We start from the raw sequence: 16,746 nt of genomic DNA, 5'->3' as shown, positions 1-16,746 counted from the left end.
TGGTTCTGTCACTTGAGCATTTTGGATGCTGAGATGAAGGACCTGAACTGGTATTCCTCTGAGCAACTCATAATCCACAGGACTGGATTCTTGAGATGTTAGTTGCTCCCAGCAGTTGGACTGGGGGATGATTCAGGTATGAAGGGAAAGCAGACAGACCTCCCAACCCATATTAAAGCCTCTTGAGGATATCAACATATGTCACAGCTGCAAGCAACTCCAGAAAGTGGCAAAAGCTTAAAATTCTCTTTATTCCTGGTACTTCATGTGCTGTTCATCCCAAACTGGACCAGAGTTTGTGTATCCGGACCCCAATGCCCATTCTGATGCTTCATGCTTTAGAACCTCCCACTATCTGGAAACACAGACTCATTTTTCCCTGCTCTCTCTCTCTCTCTCTCTAACAGGGCACAGTACACATGTCTAACCCTGCTCAAAGCAACATGAAATTCTACTTGATTTTCTCTTTCCACTGAGAGAATGCTTTTTTCCCATCTTTTTGCCTCCCTGGAGGAATGTGGCAGCAGGAAGTTTCATCATTTCTCACAATTCTTTCCTCAGTCCTTTTATTACTGGAGGTTTTAGGTAGTTGTCCAGCTTCTCTCTTTATGGAGCGTAAAATACTGTTTTAGTGGATCAATAGGAGGTGAAAACCACTATTTTCAAAACGCACACAAAATAACAATGACTAGACCCAAAATCTGAAAATCTGAAGGATAGATAGGAAACCACTATCTGCAATTGTTTATGATAGCAGAATTTCAGCTATTTCTGATAGCTTTCTGTTTTTCAAATCTAGCTCTAAAGGAAGAGAATGGCATTGTTATTCCAAACCGTAAAGTATTGTAAAGCATTATTTTAGAGTTTTGCCTCCTGGCATGAAAAGCAATTGAAATAATTCTGGCTAGTTTTTCAGGCTCAAGCTTCACAGAAAATAAATGCTCCTTTTGAAATCCTTTTTGAAAACAGCCAAAATCTTAACTCACTCATAAAGAAAATTATTTTCCAAAATAGTAATTTTTTTGTTGCTTATTTTTGGTATTTCAAGGTGCATTGGTCATGCTGCATTGATTGCGATTTATAAAAATATGTCAGAATGCTTTGCAGCTAAAGTGCTAGGAGCACAAAACGGATACATACTAACCGCTAATATAGCCTGCCTGGTTAAGATAATTTCATTAAAGTTAAGATAATTTTAACTCTTTTTTTTTGGTTGTTATTTGTATCATTTCTGAATAGAACTATTTAGTAGTCTTAACTCTTCTTTTACGTCTCAAACTCATTTTAAACCCTTTGATTGTCTCTCCTAGCAGTTTCACCATCTGTTTATTGCTGGCTGATGCATCCTTCTGTCTCTCCACTAAGTGAACTGATGTTTATGTTTGTCGGGTGTTAACAGTAGACTGATTCTGAATAGCTTGCCTATCCTAGTTCTGAATTGGGTAGACTCTGTTGTGGCATCTTCTCTTAAAAAAGGCTTTTCTTAGGTTAGGATCTCTCCTCCAGTTGAGCCTGGTTGCTGTCCATGTGCCCAGACTCTTTAGTGCAAAGCTGGACTTTCTGCTGGGACACCACAGGTGCACTCCTCAACTCCTCCCATTATGGAGAAAACTGATTTAAATCTAGCAGTCTGACCAGATCAATGTAAATCTGTCCCTTTTAGCAAATCCCAGTAGCCTTCCTTTTAGGCCATGTTTTTCTGACACGATGGAAAGCTTTTTGCTCCTTCATCAAAAAGTCCTGACCTGGGGTCCTTTAACAACTCCAACTTATAACACAGACTTTGCATTTGTAACTAGGATTTCTGAAATGTATTTTTCTTCCTAGTGTTTTCTGAGCTGGCTTTGCCACATTTGTTTTGGGAAGAGGAGTGCCTGCTCTAGAGACAACCTTCTCAGGGATAGGTGTGAGTAATTGCCTTGTTTCTGACTTATATCAGTCAGAACATGTAACAGCTTTATTGTCTTCTCTTTAAACTGAAATTGCCAATGGCAAGACATGTAACGGCAAGATGAAGGGACAAAAAGCCATTTTATGGCTGTGTGACTGTTCCCAATCCATTTTCTAGTTTTCAGGCAGGCAAGTATTAAGTGGAAAAGCCTGAATGCATGCCGGAGTGAGCATCCATGTCGGAGAGAGCAGTTCATGTTCAGAGCAGATTACCAAAACATTCAGGGCTGCGTTCTGTTCTGCTCTGTCCTTCTAGGAGAATGGGAATACGTCATTTCCATGTACCACATTGAATGCCTCCCAAAACAGAGAACATCACCTCCCTATCTTGCCAGGCATCTATTTCAGAGCGACAATTCTCAGGCAAAGGGGAGGAATGTTGCAGAGGGCACTGCCCACGCTGGATTTCTTCACTTGTGATGACAAGAGCTTGATTTCAGTGTCTGTCAGTCTGGTGTTTTTCACCACTAAGTGGGAACATCTTCTCTATCCTGTACTGATTTTTTTTTACCATTGCCCAGTCTCCTGAGCAGCTGGAGACAAAGCAACTACTAAGCTATGAAAATGGAAAATGTTTTTAGTACACTTCAAAGACAATTTCCTCATCTGTGTCACATTCATAATAGAGTGTAACCATTTATTGTAAAAGACTACACATGTAGGAGAAAAAAACATTGGTTTATTTCTGGGTTTATCTGTGTGGAGTTGATTTTACACCAAGGGCAGAGGGAGCCGTGCAGGTACTGAGACTTGGGGCACCAAATCCTGCAGCAACATTTAATTGGAGCAGTGTCCCTGTTTTTTGAAACTAAGATGAGATACCCAATTAAACTTTCAATTACCACAAGACTTATCAGCATGCCTAGGAGCAAAAATAACACCATCTCAGCCCTCACTGTTATGAAACTGAGATGGAAGGTCAGTTCAGAGGAGCTGTCCAAAGGAGCATTTGGTGATGCAGCAACAAGATGGGGTATCTTTTTGGTTAAAATTTTAGAAAAGAGTTTCAGATCTTGTTACAATGCCCAAATCCAGACTGTTCAGTGGAGTTATTGTGATGCAATTTGCCTGCAACAGGATCTCAAATGCTGTCATTAATCTATGGTTCCACATAACTTTTATCCTGTTTTTCTATTCTTGCATCCCTTCCAGCCCCCTTTTCCAGGAGTTTTCTCAGCCAGTTTCAGTATGGGAATGGCCAGTGAAATATCGGTGTCATTTCTTAGAAAAGAGAGAAAAATAAACACTGGAACGAAACCCATGCACTTCTCTAGTTACAGGAGCAATCAGGCAATGAAATAATATAGCAAAGATAATTCTTCTGGGCATCCTTGAAACTCTCCATGATTCATTTACTTTGGGACCATTAAAGTGCCATGACATGCTAAATACTTTCTGATACCTAAAAGCACAGAGAATTGTGCATTAAGGCTCAACAGTCATCTTATGCAATAGGCAATTATCTTCCCAGTATTTTGATTTTTAATCTCAAATCATTTCCCATAATGACATTTCTTTTGTTGTCCCAGTAATAACTGTCTGCTAAATGTAGAAAGAGTCACACATCTTGGGTGTACTGCTACCAATACTTCAGATTCACACAGGCAGGAGGAAGCTTAAACAAGCTGTACTAACCTTTAGCTGTCATCCTATGTAAGATTTATCTATCCCAGGGTTACCAAACCACTGTACATATGCTGAAATAGAAGACAGCTTTAGCTACTTGTCCGTGAACAGACTTAAAAAGTCTCCAGGAACCCATGAATGAGCTGCCTACATCTTGGATCTGCACCCCCTGACTTAGCTAGGATGAAGAGTGGTGGAGTTTTGTGCCAGTCTTAATAGTAAGGTGGGAGTGGGGAGATTTTGTTCTATTTGCCACAACTTCTGCTGTGATTTTACTGTCATTTTTTGTGGAGGGGTAGACTTTAAGAAAATAAAGATAGTGCAGAAGGTAGTCTCACACCTGAGGATTTGCAGCTGTACCAGTCACCAAAGATTAAGAACAGGCCTGCTCTTAATAGGCCACAGCTGTGTCCAATAAGAAGACAAGTGCTACAAAAGAGTGGGTTAGCTGGTTGAGAAGAGAGTTGGACTTTGTTGTCTGTACTGTGAAGAAGAAGGAGTTAGTGCTGTGAGGAGCTACCCATGAGAAATCACCGATAAGGTATGGGAGCCCTGCAATAAGATGACAACAATTTTTTATTTCTTTTGTATCATCTAACCTATGTGGATGATACAAAAGAAGATCTCAGCCCACTGAGATCTGATTTCAAAAAATTCAAATGAATATACCTTCTGAAATCCTTTTATTGCTTTAAAATAGAGCACACATTTCCTAGTGTATGTATCACTAAAAATAAACAATCTGGGAGTAAACTGAGAACAACTTAGAAATCTAAGTTGCTTTTACATTGAGTCGTAGAATCATGGAATGGTTTGGGTTGAAAGGGACCTTAAGATCATCTCATTTCAGCCTTCTGCCATGGGCAGAAGTCAACTGATAGAATCCAAATGGGGAGGAGGAGGATGCACTTGTCTTGGTGACACACTGGTCACAGCTCCAGCCAGGGCTGCAGAAGCTGCTCCCATCATTTAAAATTATCAGCATGTAGAAATTTCATGAGATTTGTTTCTGTGCGTGCCCTCTCCCTGTTAAAACCATCAATGCACAATTCTGTGACAGAATGTCAGCACAGATATGCTGGAGAAGAGCAAATGCTACAGTGCTGGTGTGGAAGATATTATTTCAGCCCGAGGAAAATTACACATCTTCATTCCAGCTGACAACCTACACAATGCCATGCTTGAAACATAAATGATACACTGTTTAGCTGGAAAAGCCATTAGGCATGTAGTGGAGAGTGGAAGTGAGCTAACCGCCTTCCCAGAACAAATAGCGCTTTACATTTTATGTGAGCAACTTGACACAGTTTTAAAAATTGACTTTCAGATTTTGCTTTTTTAAAAAAAACAACAACAACAACAACAAAAAATCAGTAGAAAGAATGGAGACCTCCACCTGTGCAGCTTGCCCTTCTTCCCACTGGTACACCTCCAAAGTGTAAAGGCATGCTGATGGATCTGCCCAAGAAATGGCATTTCCAAACTTTTCTCAGCAGCCTGAGAAGTCTTCTGTACTGCAGCACTTTTCTTGCTGCTTGTCCAGCTTTTACCTGAATCTTTACTGCTCCTAATCCTTTACAAGGACATGTAGCAAAAACTTTAGAAAATCAAGGTGCATTTCAGCTTTTATCAAGAATGTAAAAAATAATTACAGCATGCAGGAGACAAGGCTAGTCTTATGTTGCTCTCATGTTTTGCCCTCTTCTGCTGTCTTTTTATTTTAAATTAGAGTCATAGAAAATACATTTTGGAGGACTTGCTCTAAGGGAAAATCAATCTATACCAATTCTGGCAGATATTTGTCTTATCACCCTGAGTGTTTTTTAAGACCTGCGGTGATGGCAATTCCATGTGCTCTCTAGGCCTCTTATTCCTTGAAAATAGAAATTGTTACCTAATGTGTATTTGAAATGTAAGCCTATTATTTTCTGTCCTCTGAAGTGAATGTAAAAAGAATTACCGCAGGAAGGAGAAAGTGCGGGTTGATGGAGACACATCAGACTGCCTACCCACCTGATCGTATTGATGTAGTAGAGGCAAACTGGTCTCAAAGGGGCTCAGGGGAGGACTAAATCTCCAGTTCCCCTAAAAAACTGGAGAGCCTCCTTCATCAGTCTCTCAGGATTTCCCTGGGCTGTGCAGCAGCCAGGTTAGCGGTAGAGGGGGGTTAGGCACAGCTTTAGCGCCACAGCACAGTGTGTTGTGCTTCACATGGGAAAACTTGTATTCAGCACCAGATTGTGGAACAAAGAGTTTACTGTAGAAAATAAAAAAAATGCAATAGCTCATGCCCAACAAATGAACTACCTTTGTTATTGAATTTCATTCCCCTTGAAAGCAATTTCAAGGTAGAAACACGTGGGTATGGGGTGGAACTTGTTTGCCTGTTTTTAGTGCCAAGATTTCTCCCACAAAGCTCCAAAAAAAAAAAAAAAAGCTCAATTTTCTCCATAAAGGAACTGAAGGACATCTGTCTGATTTCAAGTAGATTGGCTGTAGGTAATGTACCTTAAAATACTCATCTTTTTCCACTAACTGCTATGTGGGAGTTATTCTCTGACTGAAAGAACCTTTTGTATTTTGTATCATACATACCAGCTCTAAGACATCACGTCATTATATTATTTTACTCCTCTGTCATGGGTACAGCTTAGTATTCCACTATATTAACAATCATTTAAGAATCTTTACTTCAGTGATACAGAGAAGGGCATTCAAAACAGAAACTAGGACTTGGCTGAGCAGGCAAATTACCAGTTTGAACACATTTGCTGAAAGAAACCCTCTCCTCAGCAGATGAGGAAAGTTAAGTCTCTCTTGTGATGTCACGAAATGGAGTTTACAACCAGTGGTATTCGAAGTAAAGCGACGCTAAAGGGAAAACATCATTATTTCCAGCTCTAATGATAGTAGGGGTTTATCTGCTATTGTTCTGTTTGGGTTTAGTTCTGAAGTTTTTTCAGGAGAGGTCATCTGAAGCCTATATCATACATATGGACACCCCTTGAAGGTGGGAATTTCAGTTTTTATTGTTTCCACATTCCATTTGAAAATACTGGGCAACATTTTCAAACATTTCAGATGTAGACATGCATCTACGTCTCTTTAGGAATCAAAGTTGAAGTCACCAATGACAGCATGTCTGAAAATAACATAGAACGATTGGAAATCTGCATCCAATTTCTTCAAGTATAAGGTGGTCCAAGTCCATTTCAGAAAAGTAAGGAAAGATACTGGTCAAGGATTCTAGATATCAACGCCTGGGACAGTCAGCCAACAGTCTCAAAAATATCACTTGTAACTCAGTATTACAGGTATTGAATTCTGAGATAAGTATCAGATGAAGATGGAAACAGAGGGCTATCGGGACAGTGGAAAGGGGGAAAAAAAGGAGGACGAACTATGAACGCGGCTCAGGATGAGGACTGTTTCCAGTCTCTGTTTAACATGAGGACTAATCTGGGAAACACAGTGGGACCAAATCCTCTTGTGGTCAGTACTGCTACTCCTAAAGAAGCCTAAAGCTGAGTCATGGGATGTTTAGCTCTATAATTGTGTCCAGAGTGATAACTGTACAATAGATGTAATTCCTTAGAACTATGTTTGTTTCTACAAGTCTCAAAAGGAACCACCATTAGATAAGCAGAGGAAAAAAAATTCATCATCAGTGTAAAAATCCTACTTTCTGTTTATAGTGCAACCCTGTATCCATGGATAGTATTCTTTGTGAAAAAGGATGGTAGGTCTCATCATCTGGAGATACAGCACTGGGATTGCAATGGACTTCAGCTGTGGGAAAGAATTGGGAACATTTTTGCATTATAATAACTTGGTTTAATATGTTCAGAAAGAACTTGCCTATGAAGTTTTAATGTCCTTGGGGAAATAATAGAAATCAGCATTTTTTTCAAAAAACAAGTAGGAATGTTTGGTCCTATTCCTTTTTCAGAATACAGCCCTGCAACAATTTCTCTATCTTTGAAGGCAAAACCTTCTGCTGGGATTCTACTGGTTTAAAAAGGCTCACAACATGACCTGTTTAGCTTTCCGTAATCCCCAAGATCTTTGCTCTTTTGGGAATGCAACTCCAGTTAGAGAGCACCATAGTCTATCTCAAGACAACGGTGCTCCCTAACTGGGAATAGGTCCCATGTGAGTGTCAGCCAGCTGGCAGAGGGTAGAATATTCCTTAGGTGCCTAAGGTGGCAGCTGAGCAGGGAGTTCCTGTCCTTTTGTAGAAGAGCCATCCCAGGATTTTAAGAGCTTTCTTATTTTCCCTAGTACAGCAAAAGCCATCTGTAACATTGCCATTAATTGCCAAATGGAAGCCTGGCACAGACAAAGCAGTGAAAAGTTTCCTTTTTCTTTCCATTAGTTAGGATTTGACTGTCACCATATGGAATTTATTGTGGTACATATCCATTATAGTCTATGCAGTGTACGCAGTTTTTCTTACCAATCTTAAAATTCGTATCTGGAGAAGTCATGGGAAGCAAATCTGCATTGAAAGTTGAACTTGTTCCATTAGAATGTAGACTCCACAAAGCCTGGGATGGTGATCTGTGGTTTAAATGCTTTGGTGTAGATCCAGAAGTTGCATCTGACCCACTCCAGTCTGAAATCAGAGAGTGGGAGATGCAGAAATAAAATTATGTACAGGTGCCACATCTCAAAGTACCAGAGAGCAGAAAGGAGAATGGTCTGTGCTTGCTTTCTGTGCCATCCTTATTCCTGCCTAGAGGCTGGGGGGCTCTGTGCCTCACAGTGCACAATTCCCGATTTAATTTTTACATTAGCTCCATTACGCTTGTGCAGGTGAGGCTATACACCAGCAATTCAGTATTCTATTTCCCCTTGAGGACCCAGTCTAGTAATACTAATTTGATAAGGTCACACAGAAGGAGGCAGGAGTCACACAAAGGGTAGGAATTGCAGCCTCATCCTTCTTGCATCACACAACACTGTGCTGGCTCCTGCTCAAGGGGGAACAGTCCGGTAGCTACTGAGGGCACTTGTGCTGAATTCTCCCTCTGCAAATGGAAAGCTGCCTCTTCCTCAGCAGCACAAGGTGCAAGGGATGCTGGTCACAAGACACAGGTATTAATACAGGATTTTTAGTCTGGTTTCCTGAAAACCAACTAGTTAAGCTTCTCCTTTGTTATACCCATTCATACCATCATTTAATTTTGATAGACACACAGAGTTATTAAATTCTTCCACATTTCAGTAAAAAATCAACATCACTGGAGTAGACCAGAATAAGCCCATGCTATTCCTTGCTGAGCTGGCAAATAAAAGAATCTTAGAATAATTTAGATTGGAAGGGAACTTTGGAGGTCTTTGCTCCAACCTCCTGCCCAGAGTTGGATCAAGTGGGTCTGGCATCTGTCCAACTAAATTACTCTTCAAGGAAGGGACTCCCTCCACCATCTCTCTGGGTCACTACCACCCAACTAGCAAAAAAAGAGTGTTTATTTATAAATAATGTGAATTTCCATCCCTTGTGGCTTGGGTCCATTGCCTCTTGTCTTCTTGCTGTGCACCTCTGAAATTCCATCTCTTTTCTGTAACTGCCCCTCAGATAGCCAAAGACAGCAAGACATCTCCCTTCTTCCCAGGCTGAGCAAATCCAGCTACTGCACATAAAAATTGCAACTTGTATGCCCAGTATTCTGTATAAATTTCAGAATCTCAGCTATATGAAGACTGGAAAGCCACCAAAAATATGGCTCACATAAGGGAGCACTGAATGGCATGTGAGAACAGAATTAAGAGACCAAGCTGAAATACATTTTGGAAATCTGCAGTTTTCGCTGCATGCTGTCACCCTGTCATCATATCACAAGCAGTTAATGCAAGAGGATAAAGACCTATTAAAGAACAGTTATCCAATGCAATGCAGAAGGGCTGTTGAGAGGAGCCTTATTTCTTAATGCAGAACAAATGTGACACCAGTAGCAGACGAAGATTTATGAGTCAACTGAACAAACCCCTTCAGTGCTTACCAGAATAACTACTCAGACGAAATCTTCCCCAGCAGAAGTGTACTCGGCACTGCTTCACTACTTCATCCTTCATTAGGCAGTGAAACACAAAGATAAAGAACCCTAAAGAAGAAAGGAGAGATTCATGGGTTTTCATGTGTGTTCTCCAATCTGCCGCCCCTTTTCTAAACTTCTGTCATGCCACTGATACCAATGTGTTCTGTGCGGGCAAAGTGTCCCTGGCCCAGCACCAGGATCTTTAAGATATCTTCCAACCCAAGCCACTCTACTATTTTATAATCATGTTGGCCAAGAGTTGCACTGACTTCTTCGTGCATGTGAAGGTAATAGGAAGAGTTTTCTGCAGATCTGGTTTAAGAATAATCTGCAAGTTGATTCTATCAGCCCTTTTTACGCCCAGATGAAAAGGATCGTACCAGTTCCTGACAAGGTGCATTTATCGGGACCTGTGTTTCCAAGGCATGAATTTATGTCTTTAATAGTCTACCTATCACAGCAACTTATCTGAACACTGTCATCCCACTGTAACAGAGCTTTCCTTTTAAAATGGCTAAAGCCTCTAACACAAAAGCAGTATCAGTTCTCCTCTTCCCTATGCTTGAGTGACATGATATTACAGATGTATTGTTATTTCACATTCCTAAACCCTTGTGTTTATAGCACTACTCCATTCTGAAATTACCTTGCAAGGTGTTAAAAATGCTGAAGAGATACAAGAAAAATATCCTCACTGCTCCCCAGGCAAAAAAGGCAAAGCCCCACGTTAACCCCAAAAGAAACATCAGGCTGAAAGCACTTTTGAGGTCTTGGAGAGCACCCCGTTTCCAGAATCTGGATGTCTTTTGTGTCCTTGTTTTCACAGAGTGGATTTGAAGGAGAACAATGATGAACATAGCTGTATTCATCAAAAATATTAAGAAGAAATAGGCCACGACAGAGATGTAGAACACAGTGTTGTCCTGGATCCAGCAACTGCAAGAAAGAGAGGTAAGTATTCAACAAGAAGTTTTGTGAGGGGGAAATTCAGGAAGCTGGTTCCCCAAATAAGCATTCTGTATGGTTATCCAATGCCTAGTTAGGGGCATTCCCTTGCACTTGTTATTTTCCCCCATTGAGGACATTCACAGAATGCCTACACTTGTCTTTTTTATGGATGTTATGGAAATTTGGTACCTTTAAGACACGGATATTTCTGCCAAATTTAGATAAACCTGATGATTGTTTCACAACCTAATAACATATAAACACAAAGACATGCTGCCTTAGGAAAACCAAGTTGAATATGACTTAGCTAGGGGTCTAAATAATAGCATACCACTGCTTAGCTTTTCCTTAGGCATGAATTAGTGAATTTTACTTCTATTTTTCTTTGTGTCTTTTTTGTTAAAGATGGGGACCAACTTTCCCTTTGAGGTGTCACAGGTGTGTAGCCTCTCTGATGAGAGAAAACTCAAATACTCCAGGTAATCTTCACCAACAAGTGATTGTGCTAAACAAGAAGCAGGTGGAAAAATGAAAGCATTCTTTGCTATAGAAGCATTTTAAAAAAGGATGAAAGAAGGCAGTGTTTTCCCACTGGAAAAGGGAAGAGTTTGAGACTACTGAAATAAAACTACTTGAAATTATGATGAGACAATGATGTGAATTGACATTAAAAAAAAAAACATAACAGAAGGAAATGTGCAAAATACTGGAGCAATCATTGTGCCTTTAGATTTTTACCAGAAACCCAGAACATGCAGAAGCACATACAAATATCCCATTAGACTGCATTAATGCAATGAAAGAACAGAAACTAAAAATGGAGTTGACTGGCAGAAACCCTCCCTGTCCTCAAGCCAAGTTCACCGATTTGAAAACTACTCCATGTAGTAGCCATGCATTCAAAATGTTCCTATGAACCAGAACCACTGAAAGGAGAGGGTAAAGATGAAAGAGAGGAGACAAAAGTGAGTTATTTCTGGTTATCCCTTGTATTTTTCATATATTCTGGTGACCATCAAAAAGCTTCAAGTATTATACTTACAAATTGCTGTAAGGATGGCTCTTAGAGAGTGACCCATTGCCATAGAAGTCTTTATTTATAATGAGCACAAGAGTAATCACAATAGCTGGTATTCCTCATGTGGAAAGCAAAAGAAAAATAAATAGTTTGATTCAAAAGAAAAAATTCAGAATATGGAAAGATGTCAGATAATCTCTGAGATGTAATTACAGCAGACATGTGCATCTTTGGATCAAATTCTACCCCCAGAGCTCCTTGTGAAACAACTGTAATTAAGTGTGTAGCATAGCAGGTTTGATCTCCTTATTTATGCAAATTACAAATGAGTAGGCATAAAAATATCTGTGTTTGCAAAATGTTTCTGAGCCTTCAAACATCTCCAGAAGGGATCCAATCTGGTAAAATAAAACCAAATGATTATTACAAAAGCTGAGTGTCAAAGGATAAGCAGACCACAGCATTTTGTTTTAAGAGCTCATAGAGACATGTGTTTCCCAGGCAGTGCTTTATCAGTCTTCCCTTTCACACATTTCCCAGTTTTTTTTCAGTTCTGGCTTTTTCTGTAGAGAACAGCTGCTGCCAACAGCACCATCAAGGATGGCTGCCCCTAAGAACAATTGTGTGGGACATCAGATTTGAGGATAGGGATGATAATATGCTGCACACTATTCAAGAGCAAAAAAAACCCAAACCTTTAAAACGGCATCTAATGGTGACCCAAATAATACAGCCCAAATTCTGCTCTATGTCAGTGCCTCTGGTAACACCTTTTCTAACAGGTGAACCAGAATTTGGGTTCTTTTTGGTACGTTTCTCCCAAAACAGGTCTCTGATACTTGTCAAGGGAAGTCCTTGGGAGAGCCATGAATGAAAGCCAAATCCATTCTGTGCATGGGAATCAGTTAGAGAATGCCAAAAATGGACACAAGGCTCAGAGAAGGAATTAAAATCACCTCTGAGCATCCTCACACAGGGGTGAAGGCTGTGGGCAGCATTACTGCCACTCATGTGAGGTACCCTGATAAATCATCCTGTAAAGAGAAGAGGAGTAAGAAAGCAGTGCCTTACACCCACTTTCAGTTGCATATGACTGTGCAGGGACCAACAAACACTCTCTGCTAATGTCTCCCAGGACAGAAGAAATTTAAGCTGAACAGCCTAGAGGAAGAGATCCATCCTTACAGCGCAGGGTGTGCATCACATTTCTGCGAGCTCGGTGTCTTCACTTATTTCTGTAAAAATGCCCCAATCTTAGAGAAGCTGACAAGCACAGAAGTGGAGAGGAACTCAGTCTACTTACCCCAGCCAGCAATGCAGCATTTTAGGATGTACTTTGGGACATAAACATTGAAAACTTTGACAAGAGCCAAATAAAAGTGAACAGACTCCAGGCACATCCACGTGAATGCTGCAAGAAGGAAATAGTGGAGGAGCATGGCCACAGTGATGCAGAGGCCTGGCTGGTTGAACGAGGTCAGCCAGGAGTTGGTGAGAAAGACAATGTTCAGCATCAGCAGCGCAGCACAAAGGTTGAGCAGGATTTTTGAGGGGTTGTCTCTCCGCACCTTCCTAAAAGAAAGGGGAAAGTCCGCAAGGTTATCACTGCATCATTCAACTTACAGCCTATTTACTCCCTACAGGAGTGGGTTTGCAGTCTAACCCTAACCCTATGCACAGGAATATTCCAGATTCTTGATGTAATATCTCACCCATGTCCAGGGGTAAATTTTTGAAATTACAGGAATTTTTACTCTTTACAGACATTTTACTGTGAGAGTGGTGAGGCCCTGGCACAGGTTGCCCAGAGAAGCTGTGGCTGCTCTGTCCCTGGAAGTGTTCAAGGCCATGTTGGATAGGGCTTGGAGCAATGTGGTCTAGGGGAAAGTGTCCCTACCAATGGCAAGGTGGTGGAACTAGAGGACCTTTTAGTAATCCCTTCCAATCCAAAGCATTCAATGACTTTGTGAAATTTAGGAACATAAAAATTGCTGAAGAGTAAAGATAGGTGCTTGTATTGAAGTAGAAGTATTCAAATCTCTCTAATTTTGCACCAGACATCAAAATAAAGCAATATTTATACCTTTTATGCATCACAGCATCAAATACTAGCAAACATTCTGATAATTGCTGCAAATTCCTTATTGCCGAAATATTGAAATCAGTGTAAGAAAAAGGATCCTACTTACTCAAGGGTTAGGTACGTCATGAGCGTTATTCCCAAAAAAAGTGAAGAAGCACCACATCCTGCATAGCTTATCAAAGTTAATATATGATCATGTGTGACATCTATTTCTGTCCGGGCCAAGTCCTGTGTTACAAGATAAAGAAACACAGTTGTTTGCCAAGACAGATTTAGAAAATTCCTTTCACATATTGAAATTACTGTTCTGCTTACTGCTACTTTTGGAGATTTTCCATTAATATATTTATGCGTTTCTTATCCTATAGTCCCACAGAATATTCAAACTAGTAAATGGCAAATTAGCCAAAAGTATCCGGCAATAAGTTGTGAAGCTAGAAAAGCTGTTCTTCAGAAACCACAAATTGAATATGGATTCCAAGATCTTACCAAAATTATTTCACCGGGAGCTCACTTTGTAGGAGGAACTACTTTGTTTCAGTGGCAGCTGCCATGCTTGGGAACTGCACAAATCTACTAAATGCCTCAGAGCATGGTCAATCCTCCCTGTCCAGGAAGCACCACTGCAAAATCAGACAGGAGGCTGGGCCCCGCTTCTCCACAGCTGCTGCCAGGAGGAACACTGAGAGGATTTTGTTTTTCCCTGACACAGCTTCTCTTCTATTTTGACTAGTAACCTACATGTCCAATGTCCCATGGATGATGCTGCTGAAGACCTGTAGCTGTGCTGATTACCAAAGTGACAGTGCGAGGTGTGATCTGAAAATCAGACTGAATTCTTCTTGCTTGAACAAAAACTTAAGCAAGTGTCTGGAATCTGAACCATCTCAATTCCTTCTTGTAAAGCCACAATTTTACTCCCAGGAGAGCTTTTGCCTCTGGAGCAGGGTCATGCTGACAGGGGAAGCATCCAAAGGCAAAGGTGGGGCCTCACCCCATCCTGTGGGCTGTGTCCTACCAGGAATAGACAATTTAATCTACCTGATTTGCTTAGAACCCGCCTGTCTCTTTGCCTTTTGTGCAGCCCATTCTCAGGCAGTTGTACCAGCTTTTGACATTTTGCTTTTAGGGGCAGTTTTCTCTATATTGCAGAGAAATAAGAGGTGCTAGATAATGACATCTCCTATATTTATACTAAACTTCACTTTCTGATGGAGCATAGATAAAACTTTCAAGAAGGTGTAATGTCATTAGTTGTCGCTGGCAGTTGATAAATTTAACACAGTATTTCCAACACATATTAAGGTTGATTAAGTTACACTGCAAAGTACAAACTACATCTGTAAAACAAAACTGCCTCAAAGCAGTTTAAAGGACTTTACACCATTAAATTATTATTACTGTTTTCTTTGTATTGCTGATTTTGGCAACATTGCAGATATCTAAGAGCTTGTATAGATATGAATCTCCCACCTCTTCTCCAAAGCTAGAGATGACTTTGTTTAGCACCACGGGACTTTCTGGGAGATGATTCATGGTGTACTCACCAGTAGGACTCCAAAATGGGTAAGATGGTTACAGAAACAGATTGTATAATTCATATCTGTATATTCCATTTCACACCCTGATGTATTCCAACCACCCAGTCCATCTGTGTAATAAAGAAAAAGGATTTTTAAGCAGAGTTAGTCATCCTCCATCATTTATAGCTCTGCAGCTTGCAGGGTGTGTGAAGACAAGCTCAAGTTAGTACAGATTGCAGGGTCATTTAGCAGCACACAAGTGAGATTTCACACTGAAACACATCTTCTGTAGTTGCCTGAGGACCTCAAAATTTGGATGAAAGCTTTTAGTGGAATGAAGAAATATTTAAAGTCATTTACATATCTGTACTCATAGAAAGAAGATAAAGAACCTAGTGCTGGGGGAGATTGTGCTGGAGGGTGCAGAAACAGAAGAAAAGAAACACACACAGGGCAGAGGGTTTGTTTAGGCAGAGTGCAGCACTGAAACAGCCAGGTCTTCCCTGGTAAGACCGAATGTTATGACCCTATTTTTGTGGTCTGCATCATACATTCAGAAGCTAAGATTCTGATCAAAAACAAGCAAATCATTTCTACTCCTAGTGATTGCAGAGGAAACCTCTCCCACATGCTCCGAGTTAACCCAATTCACAGTTATCTCTCTCCGGTGATTGTCTGAGCCATTTTAAAGACCTAATCCCAGCAAAGCCCCTATTGTATTCCCTGAAGTCATGGTAAGAGTTCATCTGAATTTCTGCCTTTTTCTTTAGCAAAGTCTTCTTATTTGTGCAGATGCAGCACTGCACACTGCCATATCCAGGTCCCTGGGGAAAACACTGAGTACTGAAGTGTTGATATCAACACAAAGCAGCAGCACACACTCAACTTTCAAGGTGCAATGTCAAGAAACCAAAGCCTCTGGGGACAGAGCCAGCACAGCAAATAACACTTACTGTTTTTCCCGAAGTCCCAAAAGACGCAGTGTACTGCTGCATTGCCCTGGAAACAGAAGAAAGGAGGCTGTGACATTTCTTCAGGACATATGCACTCCGTCTGCAGTTGCAGATGGTGTATCTCACCTCGAATTGGGGTGTATAACCAAGGCACTTGGATTTGATTACCCCTGCACTGCTTGGCAGCAAAGCCCACTTATGTCTGTGATTATTTGTGTGCGGTGCTGCAGGGGGTCTGTGTGTGAGTGGAGACACCACGAAATACGGGGCAGCCAGACACTTGGGCTTGAGGAGCCAGCCAGGATATTAGCCATCTCACCCATGGCACTAAACTAGCAGAGCCCCACTTTTTGCCTTCCCCTTTACCAAGGGAAATCCTGCGAGTCAGTGATTTTCCCAGTTTTACCTGTATCTTTCAATACCTTGTAGTTTTTTAAGGACAGCAGCAAATCTGACAAATTGTTCACCTTAGACCAATTCCCGTGTCTAATCTCATTGGGTCCATGCGGTGTCTGAGATGTCACACCAAATTACTGGTGAAATTCAAAAGTTATGACTAAGACCTGCAATAACAATCTGAGATTTTATACATTTGAAAAAAAAA

At 40.8% G+C, this 16,746-nt stretch overlaps 1 protein-coding gene across 1 annotated transcript in view; it reads right to left on the bottom strand.

Annotated features, from left to right (window-relative positions):
- Positions 1 to 16,746, bottom strand: part of ADGRG4 (adhesion G protein-coupled receptor G4) — a 36,710-nt gene that overhangs the window by 2,377 nt on the left and 17,587 nt on the right. Inside the window, exons 16-23 of the mRNA XM_071442101.1 lie at positions 16,143 to 16,188; positions 15,214 to 15,317; positions 13,773 to 13,894; positions 12,887 to 13,155; positions 11,608 to 11,701; positions 10,264 to 10,553; positions 9,582 to 9,683; positions 8,033 to 8,191 (exon numbers count right to left, since the gene is read on the bottom strand). Of these exons, the coding sequence (XP_071298202.1) occupies positions 8,033 to 8,191; positions 9,582 to 9,683; positions 10,264 to 10,553; positions 11,608 to 11,701; positions 12,887 to 13,155; positions 13,773 to 13,894; positions 15,214 to 15,317; positions 16,143 to 16,188 (1,186 nt within the window). The remainder of the gene's footprint in view (positions 1 to 8,032; positions 8,192 to 9,581; positions 9,684 to 10,263; positions 10,554 to 11,607; positions 11,702 to 12,886; positions 13,156 to 13,772; positions 13,895 to 15,213; positions 15,318 to 16,142; positions 16,189 to 16,746) is intronic.

Source organism: Agelaius tricolor, unplaced genomic scaffold (assembly GCF_023055355.1).
Source record: "Agelaius tricolor isolate 1412-34295 unplaced genomic scaffold, bAgeTri1.0.p SCAF_17, whole genome shotgun sequence".
Lineage (NCBI taxonomy): Eukaryota > Metazoa > Chordata > Aves > Passeriformes > Icteridae > Agelaius > Agelaius tricolor.
Note: the sequence above shows the minus strand (reverse complement) of the source record. Positions and strands in the feature narration are given on the sequence as shown.